The sequence below is a fragment of the Lucilia cuprina genome, chromosome 6, assembly GCF_022045245.1.
Source record: "Lucilia cuprina isolate Lc7/37 chromosome 6, ASM2204524v1, whole genome shotgun sequence".
Taxonomy (NCBI): domain Eukaryota; kingdom Metazoa; phylum Arthropoda; class Insecta; order Diptera; family Calliphoridae; genus Lucilia; species Lucilia cuprina.
The window spans coordinates 5,736,430-5,748,146 of record NC_060954.1 but is presented as its reverse complement, the minus strand read 5'-3'; the positions used below and the strand labels follow the sequence as shown (position 1 = coordinate 5,748,146).

Here is an 11,717-nt window from a genome sequence, read left to right as displayed (position 1 = left end):
AAAATTCTAAATGTAAATCAAAAAAAGGGAATTGATTTTTTTTTCTATAATTCAAATACAATTAAATACAGCTTATTAATAGTAGACTCAAACTTATACAGATATTTTTTTATACAAAATAGTTAAAATTAAGCACAAACATAAACATTTTTAACAAAAAACAAAAACAAATTTTTTGAAAAATTTTACATGAAAAAAAAAACCAAGAAAAGGCCTTTTTTGTATACAAAAAAAAACAAAATTAGAAATGAAAACAAATTTTGGCTTAAAATTGATAAAGACTGTTAAAAAAAAGAAATTTAAAAGCAATTTATACAAATTTGATTTGAATTTAAAAAAAAATTAACATAAATAGAATCTAAAAACCCTGTAAGGTTCAAAATATCTATAAAAGAGAGAAACTGTCTAATGCATGAAATGAACAAAAGAAGGCTTTAGACTAAACTTTAGATTATAGACTATATTATAGTTTAGACTATAAACTAAACTATAGTTTGGACTATGGACTATATTATAGTCTAGACTATAGACTACATTAGAGCCCAGACTATGGACAAAGATATAGTTCAAACTATTGACTAACCTAAAGTCCAAACTATACCTTAAGTCCAGACTATAGTCTAAACTATAGTCCGGATTATAGAATAAACTAAAGTCCAGTTTATACACTATATACAGTGCAGATTCTACACTATACTATAGTCCAGATATATATAGACTATAGTCTGGACTATAGATTGGTCTTTAGTCAGAACTATAGATTATTCCTTAGCCTCGATTATAGACTAAACTATAGTTTAGATTATAGACTAAACTATAGTTTAGATTATAGACTAAACTATAGTTTAGATTATAGACTAAACTATAGTTTAGATTATAGACTAAACTGTAGATTAGATTTTAGTCTAAACTATAGTTTAGATTATAGACTAAACTATAGTTTAGATTATAGACTAAACTTTAACTAATCTAAAGTTTAGATTATAGACTAAACTAAAGTTTAGACTATAGACTAAACTATAGTTTAGATTATAGGCTAAACTATAGTTTAATTATAGACTAAACTATAGTTTAGATTATAGACCAAACTATAGTTTAGATTATAGACTAAACTATAGTTTAATTATAGACTAAACTATAGTTCAGATTATAGACTAAACTATAGTTTAGATTATAGACTAAACTATAGTTTAGATTATAGACTAAAGTATAGTATAGATTATAGACTAAACTATAGTTTAGATTATAGACTAAACTATAGTTTAGATTATAGACTAAACTATAGTTTAGATTATAGACTAAACTATAGTTTAGATTATAGACTAAACTGTAGATTAGATTATAGACTAAACTGTAGATTAGATTATAGACTAAACTATAGTTTAGATTATAGACTAAACTATAGTTTAGATTATAGACTAAACTATAGTTTGATTATTGACTAAACTATAGGTTAGATTATTGACTAAACTATAGGTTAGATTATAGACTAAACTAAAGTTTAGATTATAGATTAAACTAAAGTTTAGATTATAGACTAAACTATAGTTTAGATTATAGACTTAACTATAGTTTAGATTATAGACTAAACTATAGTTTAGATTATAGACTAAATTATAGTTTAGTTTATAGACTAAACTATAGTTTAGATTATTGACTAAATGGTAGATTAGATTATAGACTAAACTGAAGTCAGTATTTTAGACTAAACTATAACCTTAACTATAGTACAGACTATAGACTAAACTATAGTCCAAACTACAGATTAAACTATAGACTTAACTATAGACCCTAGATTAGTCTAAAGAGTAATAGTCCCGAATGAAGTCAACATTTTGTTCATTAAATATTAAAAGTGACAGTAAAAAAATAATGGCCTTATTGTCAATTAATAAAAATTAATAATATTTAAATATAAAAAATATATATTTTTTATTTTAAACTAAAAAAAACATATTAACAACCCTGTAAAAAAAATAATTAAAAAAAGCTCAAATTTTTGTAAAATGAAATAAAATCATAAAAATAAACATATTAACAGAAAAAACAAGCATGTCCGTCCCACTAATTTTATAATAAAAAATAAAAATTTACAAAAAAAAAACATAAACATTTATTTTAAAATTAATTTTAATTAACATTAATTTAAATTTAATATATTTTTCTATGCTAAAAACTTTTTTTGTATAGCTTATGTTAAATTAATTGTAAATAATTTATAAGCCAGTTTTTTTTAATGTTAATTTAGTTTAATTTTCAATTTCTGCAAAAAAATTAATTTCAAAAAAATTCGAAATTTAATTTTTAAAAAACAAAAAAAACCCCTTGTTGTGATAGCTTGTATTTTGTAACATTTTTTTTGTAAACTACAATTTGCTTCTTTTCTTTTTTAATAATAATTTTTCTTAAGCAGTTGTTTTTTTTTTTTTTTTGTTAAATTTAGTTTTAGTTAGCCAAGCTAAGTTTTTTTTTTTATAACGTCTTCCTGACATAACAAAAAGAAAAGCTTAGCTAACTAAATATAGAAAGTTAAATTTAAAAAAAAGCATGAGATTTTTTAATTCTATTCTGTACAACTGCTTGTCAAGGCTAAAAATATAATTTTATGTTTAATTTAATAATAATTTTATTTGTTTTAATGTGTTTTAATTTTATAAATACCGAAATAAAGTCGTATTTTTTAAATAAAGAAAAAAAATAATAATATAAAAAAAACATATGTTTCTTATTTGTATATTCAAAGAAATCTTAAAAATAAAATTAAAATTTTGGGTTTTTTGGCAGGTTTCTTTGATTACAGTTCTTTGACTTTTGTGCAGTTCTAGCCTAGTTCAGCTCTTATTCAGTTCTAGTTCAGTTTTAGTTCAATTCTAGCTCAGTTATAGTTCAGTTTTAGTTCATTTCCAGTTTATTTCAGTTCTAGTTCTAGACCAGTTCAAGTTTAATTCTAGTTCAGTTCAAGTTTAGTTCTAGTTCAGTTCTAGTTCAATTCTAAATCAGCTCTATTTCAGTTCTAGTTCAATTCTGGTTCAGTTCTAGTTCAGTTCTAGTTCAGTTCTAGTTCAGTTCTAGTTCAGTACTACTTCAGTTCTAGTTCGTTCTAGTTCAGTTCTAGTTATGTTCTAGTTCAGTTCTAGTTCAGTTCTATTTCAGTTCTAGTTCTAGACCAGTTCAAGTTTAATTCTAGTTCAGTTCAAGTTTAGTTCTAGGTTCCATTCTAGTTCAGTTCTTATTCAGTTCTAGATCAGCTCTATTTCAGTTCTAGTTTAATTCTGGTTCAGTTCTAGTTCAGTTCAAGTTCAGTTCTAGTTCAGTACTACTTCAGTTCTAGTTCAGTTCTAGTTAAGTTCTAGTTCAGTTCTATTTCAGTTCTAGTTCAGTTATAGTTCAGTTCTAGTTCTAATTCAGTTCTAGTTCAGTTCTAGTTCAGTTCCAGTTCAGTTCTAGTTCAGTTCTAGTTCAATTCTAGTTCAATTCTAGTTCAGTTCTAGTTCAGTTCTAATTCAGTTCTAGTTCAGTTCTAGTTCAGTTCTAATTCAGATCATGTTCTAGTTCAGTTCTAATTCTAATTTAGTTTTAGTTCAGTTGAAGTACAGTTTTAGTTCAATTCTAGTTCAGTTCTAGTTCTCCAGCTACAGCATAGACTTTGTCGTTCCATTCACCTTGGTAAATGGTCATTTCATCAATGCCAAAGACGTCATATGTATGTGTAAATTAGTTAATATTTTTTTTTATTATAAAACTTACTGTATTCTTCTACGTGGGGAGTGCCTTGCCAGAAGGAACAGGTGAAAGATAAGGTGGTAGAACCTCTAACAATATTTACTTCAAATTGAGGTTTGCTGCGCATGTCACCCAAATCGGGCTTATCGACATTAGGATCTATTTCGGGTTCATCTTCAGTATCAACAGTAAAGCTGGAAGAATTGAATTTTTAGTGAAAAGTTGTTGTGTACAATTTACAAATTCCCAGACACTGCCCTTTTTTGACCGGAATACTCTGGAGTTTTGCGAACGTGCCATAAAGTGCGGGTAAAATCGAGTTTGCCACCGAAAACATTATCGAAGGATGTGTGGCCCACGATGCAGTTGTTCATGTTTTCATTGATTGTTGAGTTGAGCTTTTTAAGAATTTCACAAAATTTAAAAAAAAAAACTAAAACTAATCCTCAATGAATTGTTAGCAAAGAAAAGTGCTGCCTAGTTTTTGCATTTTTAACAGATATTTATTTTTTGAAATTAACGTTATGGTTTCGTTATTTTCAACAGTTTGCGTAAAACACATTTTCGTATCCAATGTAAAGTGATTGCAATGAAGTGGTTACATCTTTTTCAAGGGAATTTCTAAATAAAACAATAAAGTCGCTGAATTTTTTGTGCCAATTTATGTTGACCATTATGACAACCTTCTTAGGATGTTCATACCATACCATCATACCAAAGTCAAGACAACAACCCTTTGCTTACTAATTTCAGGTAATCATACCATTTTGAGTGCCAGCAAATATATACAACTTAAATGCTTGTTTACCAATAAGTTATTAATTTGTTTGATTAACAAATAATGTAAAATATTGTTTTTATTACAAACATACAATTAAATTAACATTTCATTCCAAAAATTTTAATTAAAACTTAATTTTTATATACTCGTAAACACCCTGTTAATTAAAACTACCCTGTTTTTTTCTCTAACAACAGCTGTCACTATCACTTCCCCTGTGAGTGTTTAGATTTGAAAAAAAAACTTGCAACAAGCATTTTTTGTTTGTTTTCGACGAAAAATTCAAATTGTTCATAATTTTTCTCAAAATTTTATACAAAATTCTAAATTAATAATGAAATTATTAACAGAAAGTGAGTTTTTGCTAAAAATTATAATTTTTATATAACTATAGTCCATGATAAATGTGTATTTTGTGCAAACAGCTAATACCGGCAAACTTTTGATTAAATGTGAAGACGAGGAAGAGGGCGAACCTCATCCCCATTGTGCTCATGGTCCTACACTATTGTTTTACTATGAGGACAAGGGTCCGCGTGAGGGTTATTATGCCTGTTCGGCATATAGAGATAAAAAATTGTGTTCATTCAATTTGCCGGCCAAGGAGCTGACAACGAAACATTTGAGTCGTGTGTACGATGTGTCTACTTTGCAGTTAAGGAATTTAAGGGAAAAGGTAAGTGGGCACGAATTTTTGAAAATAGTATATAAGAATTGAACAATTTTTCACCGTGAACACAGTTTTTACTAAAATATACCAAATTTTTCTAAAATTTGAACTTTTCAGTTTCTCGATTCCACTTATGAATCGCAAAAACATTATTGCTTAACTTGCAATGAACCGCTAAAAGAAAGTGATCTGCAGCCACATGTAAAACATGAAGTCAAAAGAAATCTTGCCACTAGACTATTTAAGAATCCTACCACCTTTCTAACACCTTTGGATAATGACAAGGCCCAAGCTCAATACTTTTTCGATGACAAAGCTTTGCAGTTTTTTGAGAACTGCTTTAATGATTTGAAAATAACGTAAGTTTTAATATAAAAACAGAAAGGAACCCTAGAAAAACAGTTTTTTCAATACACTCTAGAAAAGTTATATGCATTGGAGCTCCACGTTTACATGCCCATCTTCAGAATATGTGTTCGGCAAATATAAAAAGTTTTCTATTGGATTTTGATTATCGTTTTTATTACTTTTACAATGACCAGGAGTTTGCCTGGTATAATATGTGCAACAATTACTTTTTTGACGAATTGCAAAAGCAAGAATTTTTCCGATTTTTAAAATGTAACAGGTAAGCATAACTTCAGAATTTTATAAAATTATACAAATTTTATGTTCTTGTTTACTTCTTAAAGTAACGATAGAATTCTGATATTTACGGATCCACCTTTTGGCTGTCGTACCGAACCGGTAGCAGCCACTTTACTTAAACTCACCAAACTTTATAATCGCATCAATCAATTGCCCTATCAACCTTTACCCATATTCTGGATATTTCCCTATTTCTCAGCCCACTACATACAGCAACAAATGCCCGCTTTACAAATGTCAGATTATAAAATCAATTATACCAATCATACTTCTTACACAGATATGGGCAATAAATCCCGTAAATTAGGCTCACCGGTACGTATTTTTACCAATGTCCCCCTGCAGCTTTTGAAATTACCCATACAAGAACAATATAAATACTGTTCAAAATGTGAAAAATATACCGCTTTAGAGAATCGCCACTGTGAGAAATGTAATTCTTGTCCGTCCAAAAATGGTGCCACCTATAAGCATTGTGATCTTTGCGGTTTATGTGTTAAGCCTTATTATGTACACTGTAACAATTGTCGCCGTTGCACTCAGCTAGAGTCTCATAATTGTTTGGAATACCAACAGAAACAAAAATGTTGGATTTGTCGTCAAGTGGGCCATACGGAGCACAAATGTTCGTATTGGGAAAAGAAAATGAAATGTAGTAATATATTTCCGCGCTATAGTTTGAATGCAAAAGAAACGGAAATTGTTTGTTTATTGTGTAAGGTCAAAGGTCACAATGAGCAAATGTGCAAAAGAAGAGATAAATATTTAAAAGAATTTACGTTTATGAGTGAAACACAGTTAATGGAAAAGATTTGAGGAAAGATGATTTTAACAAGGAAGACATATTTTTCTTGAAATATTTTATAGTTGTAAGTTTTAAATAAAAGTGTTGACTATCGATTTTTTTTACAAAACATGGTGGTGATAGTGTAATGATTTTAACTACATGGACAACTTAAGGTAAGTATTTAAAAAATATAACTTAAAAGCAATCAAAACTTGTTATCAATAAAGGTTTTACAAATCTGTAGCAGAATAACAAAGAACAATTTGTTGTCTTTGGTTTTGATTTTAGTCTTGTGTATGGTCTAAGGTTTTGCTCTAAACTGCAGTTACGTATATATTGCGGACTATTGTCCACAGTAATATATTCCAGTCTTTTGTCCTGTCTGTAGTTTTTTTTAACTCTTCTCTTCAGTCTGGAATATGAACTAAACAATTGTTTTTTCCCTCTTAAATAATGAAATTCTATCATAAATTACATTTAAACATCAAATATATATCTTATCTTTTATTCTTAAAAAATTTCAATAGATCTTGCATTTAATGGAATATTAGATCTACTAAAATTGAACTTTGGATTACAAATAAATAATAAAATTGATGCCATAACATTGTTTTGTTTCTTTTGTACATAATAGAGATAATAAAATTATTAAATAGCAAAAAAGATAAACTGCATTTAACAATTGGAAACAATAGAAAAACAAACTTTTAAAACTTATATAGAAGTGCCTCTTTTATGGGTCATAAAACCACGTCCACCACTACTGCCTCCACTAGAAGCACCGCGTGAAGTAGAAGGCATTTGGTCGTTTTGGTTAAAATCCCAGGAGGCATAATCGCTATTAAGTATGGGTCAGCTTTTGCTCTGTTCAGGTTTGCTATTGTATTCGGCACCAGTCGAGTAGTCCGCCTCTATTTCACGCAATTCTATTTTTTGTTCTTGCATGGCTTTCTAAAGAAATATAAATAAAAAAATATACTAAAGTTAAAAGCTTATAAGTACTTTAATTATTATAATTCAACAATTACTTTTACACATTCCTGATAGACCTTGAATATGGGAGCACACATGCTATCATCATTGTCACCTTTTAGAAATCTTTCAGAGAACCATAAATTGAAACATTCATCATATTTTCGCTTCAATTCATTACAATCATCACCCAAACTATTCATTTTGAAGTTTTACAATGATTTCAACTTGCTAGATTTAAGATTTCTGTGATAAATTCTAGTTCTAGCCAAGAACTTGCAAATTTGCCAATAAAATTTACTTTTTCTTTGGTTTTTCAACACAACAACAACAACAAAACAAACAGCTGTTTACTAAAACAAAACAGGGTTGTTATAAATGTCAAAACTAGGCATTACTGTTTCAAAAACTAAGCAGCACTTTGTCTTTAGTAACAATAAGGGTTCTATAAGTCGACTTTCGAATAATCAAACAGTCGAAAAAAGTCGAAAAGTCAAAGTCGACTATTTTGTTCCAAAAAAGTCGAAAACTCATAAATTGTAGAAACAAGTCAAAAATAGTCGAAAATTTCAAAAAAGTGGAAAAAAGTCAAAAACTCTAAAATAGTTGGGAAAACTCGAAAAAAAAACAAAACATAGTCGGAAAAAAGTCGAAAGAAGTCGAAAATAGTCAAAAAGTCGAAAAAATCGAAAAGTCGGAAAAAGTCGAAAAGTCGACTATTTATAAAATACTTATAGTCGAAAAGTCTAAAAGTCGGCTTTTAATTAAAAGAAAAAAGCCGAAAAGTCAAAAATCCACTTTTTATAAAATGCAAAAAGTCGAAAAGTCGACTTTTAACTAAATGAAAAAAGTCGAATTTTCTTTTCAAATATAGAACCAAGGCGAATTCCTTAAGTTAGGTAAATCTTAATTTTTTCTGAAAAATAAACATTAAAAAGTACATATTCATGAAAATATTATATTACGAATGAATGAATATATATTGTGAATAGATATAGATAGAATTAAGGAAAAACCGATCAGCTGATTGAATAACACCACCTTATATGAATTCGCCTTGTATAGAACCGTACTAACAATTGAATTTTTTTTGGAGGTTATATTTTCTATCAATTTTATTGACATAACTCGGCACGAGAAATTGCATTTAGTTTTATTTAAAATTTGTGAAATTCTTAAAAAAGTTCAACTTAATAATCAATTAAAACATGAACAACTTAACCAAGGCTACTTTACGCTTCGTGGGCAACACCTCCTTGAAAAATGTTTTCGGTGGCAAACGCGATTTTACCCGCACTTTATGGCACATGTCCAAAACTCCAGAATATTCCGGTCAACAAAAAGCCAGCGTTTTGCAAGTGCATAATCCTACCTTGAACTGCAATTGTGGTTGTGGAATGAAGCGTATGCATACCAAAGGTAAGATGGCAGAAATTATGAATGACAAGAATTTATTGAAAGAAAACAATAAACTTACATAACCTCAATTGAAAAAGTGATGAAATAGAGTGCATTTCTTAAGAAGCCGGCAAAGATTTGAATTATCTTGTTTTGTACTTTTAGGTGAACGTGAATTGGTTGAATTTTTAACTGAGGAAATCTTGGCCGAACGTAAGGCCCAAAAAATCAAGACTGTACCCACCACATTGGAAGGTTTTGCTGTTAAATTGAACGGTGCCGAAGTTGAGTTGAGCAAACAAGCTGAAAAGGAAAAGTAAGTGGTTAATAGGAATATGAATTTAAAATGTTATATTTCATTATTGACAAACAAAATTTTTCCAAAAAAAATTTTTCTTGAAACATTTAATTTTTCCCTAAAAAATAATTTTTTATTAAAACAAGTATGAATTTATAGTCGGACATTGCCGACCATATGATACCCTACACCAGTCAGTATGTTAAAATTGTGGATTTTTTTATATATAGCATTTAATTTGTTTTATTGTGAAATTTTTTTACTTATTGTTGAAAAAAGTGATTTCTACAAGAGGGCTCATAGGGGAGAAGGGGTAAATATGGTCCTATCCTTATAAATTTTGGTAGATGAATTTACGTCTACTTCAAAGTCATTTATGTAGATTTTGATCGTTTTATTAGTAATTATAAGTTAATTTTGAACTTGAAGTCATTTTCTGAAGGGGAGTTTGTATGGGGGCTAGGGTCAAATGAGGCCCGATCACTAAAAAAATTAGTATTGTCATTTATCGTTCTATAAAACTAATTTTTGATGATTTTTGTTGACATTATAAAACATTTAACGTAATTGTGAGCCTAAAGGCCCGCTTCGGGGGGTACGGTTGTATGGGGGCTAGTAGCAATAATGGACCGATTTCAACCATTTTCAATAGAGTTCGTCCTTGAACCAAAAAAAGGGTATTTGCCAAATTTCATCAAATTATCTTGAAAATTGCGACCTGTAGCGTGCGCACAAGGTTTACATGGACACACAAACGGACGGACAGACGGACATAGCTAAATCGACTCAGAAAGTGATTCTGAGCCGATTGGTATACTTTAAGATGGGTCTAGGACCAATATTTTTGGGTGTTACAAACTTCAGCACAAACGCATAATACCCTCACCACTATAGTGGTGTAGGGTATAAATATCCACTTTTCACTTGAAAATCAAATCTTTCCGTTTTCTAGAATTGTCATCAATTTCAATGTAAATCATACCGTTGATACTGAAGATGAACCCGAAATAGATCCTAATGCCGATAAGCCCGATTTGGGTGAAATGCGCAGCAAACCTCAATTTGAAGTTGATATCGTTAGAGGTTCTACCACCTTATCTTTCACCTGTTCCTTCTTGCAAGGTACACCCCAAGAAGGAGAATACAGTAAGTTTTATAATTTAAAAAAAAAGCTTAAAGAAAAATATTATTAACAAATTTTTGTTTACACTTACAGATGACGTCTTTGGCATTGATGAAATGACCATTTACCAAGGTGAATGGAACGACAAAGTCTATGCTGTAGCTGGTGATGTTTTGGATGGCGTAAGTTTTCATATTCGTATAATGAATGATTTCTTATGATAATTGATTTTTTTTGTATAATTTTATTTTAGTACCTTTACGATTTGTTAATGAACTTGTTGGAAGAGAAGGGTGTCAGCAATGAATTTGTGGAAAAGATGTCCGATTTAGCCACTGCCTATGAACATTCTTCCTACATCGGTTTATTGGAAAGTCTCTCGAAATTCACCACCGGAAAGTAATTTACACTTTCTTTCTTCAGTTCTTAATTTCTGTTATTATAACTACAAATAGTTTTTAAGTTTTAAACTAAATTTATTATTTTCTTTCCGCTTCTAATTATTCTTATTTTATTTTGTATACTTAACACTAGTTATGAACAAAAACTGATCACAGATGGTAAAACCATCAATCAAGGTTCAATATTTCTAATATAAACTACAATCAAGACTCAAGATTTCACATTTCAAGCCATTTCAAGACTCAAGATTCCGAAAGACAAACTTTAACCACATTTATATATCTCAAAAAAAAAGGAATTTCTTGTAAGTTTTTTGTTATTTTTTTCAAAGAAATATCTTTAGTTTTATTTAATTGTAGTTATAGTTTGTTTTTACAATTGGTTTACTGCTTTCTGCAAAATATTTTTGTTTATGACCTTGTGTGTTCTTTTTTTTTAAAGTGAATTTGTTGAAAAGTATTTTTTTCATTATTTCACTTTTACAAATGAACTTTATTAACTTCCTTACTAAAAAAATATATATACTGTTTTAAGAATATATGGTTACAAAAATTGTTACGGAGTAATAATTAAAACAAAGGATGATTTTCAAAAAGAAATAAATGTATTATTAAACAAACAAAATGTTGAAAGAACTGTACCAATCAACGTGTACATTAATAGCTACAAAAGATTATTCTTCTCTAAGGCTGAAGCGAAGACTATATGTTCTCTAATATAGTCTGGAACTAAACTAGTACCGAATTTGAATTAAATAAAATCTAAAAGAGAACTAAACGAGAACTAATGTAATACTGAAAAAGAACTAAATTGTAACTAGAACTGAAATAGAACTGAACTAGAACTTAACTAGAACTGAACTAGAACTGAAGTAGAACTGAACTAGAACTGAACTAGAACTGAACTAGAACTGAA

The 11,717-nt window shown here is 29.0% G+C and overlaps 3 protein-coding genes across 3 annotated transcripts; 2 read left to right on the top strand and 1 right to left on the bottom strand.

Annotated features, from left to right (window-relative positions):
• Window positions 1–4,803: 4,803 nt before the first annotated feature.
• LOC111686783 (rRNA N6-adenosine-methyltransferase ZCCHC4) lies at window positions 4,804–6,736 on the top strand. The gene is made up of 5 exons (XM_023449166.2): window positions 4,804–4,857; window positions 4,930–5,180; window positions 5,292–5,533; window positions 5,596–5,802; window positions 5,867–6,736. The coding sequence occupies exons 1-5, from the start codon at window positions 4,839–4,841 to the stop codon at window positions 6,636–6,638; spliced, it is 1,491 nt and encodes a 496-aa protein (XP_023304934.2). The 5' UTR covers window positions 4,804–4,838; the 3' UTR covers window positions 6,639–6,736.
• A 344-nt stretch (window positions 6,737–7,080) lies between these two features.
• Window positions 7,081–7,906, bottom strand: LOC111686784 (TP53-regulated inhibitor of apoptosis 1-like). Its single transcript, XM_023449167.2, has 2 exons — window positions 7,638–7,906; window positions 7,081–7,560 (listed from the first exon to the last, which is right to left on the bottom strand). The coding sequence occupies exons 1-2, from the start codon at window positions 7,782–7,784 to the stop codon at window positions 7,462–7,464; spliced, it is 246 nt and encodes an 81-aa protein (XP_023304935.1). The 5' UTR covers window positions 7,785–7,906; the 3' UTR covers window positions 7,081–7,461.
• Window positions 7,907–8,657: 751 nt separating this feature from the next.
• LOC111686782 (complement component 1 Q subcomponent-binding protein, mitochondrial) lies at window positions 8,658–11,442 on the top strand. Its single transcript, XM_023449165.2, has 5 exons — window positions 8,658–9,000; window positions 9,145–9,295; window positions 10,230–10,423; window positions 10,494–10,582; window positions 10,654–11,442. Exons 1-5 carry the CDS (start codon window positions 8,790–8,792, stop codon window positions 10,801–10,803), a joined length of 795 nt encoding a protein of 264 aa, XP_023304933.2. The 5' UTR covers window positions 8,658–8,789; the 3' UTR covers window positions 10,804–11,442.
• The last annotated feature ends 275 nt before the right edge of the window (window positions 11,443–11,717 follow it).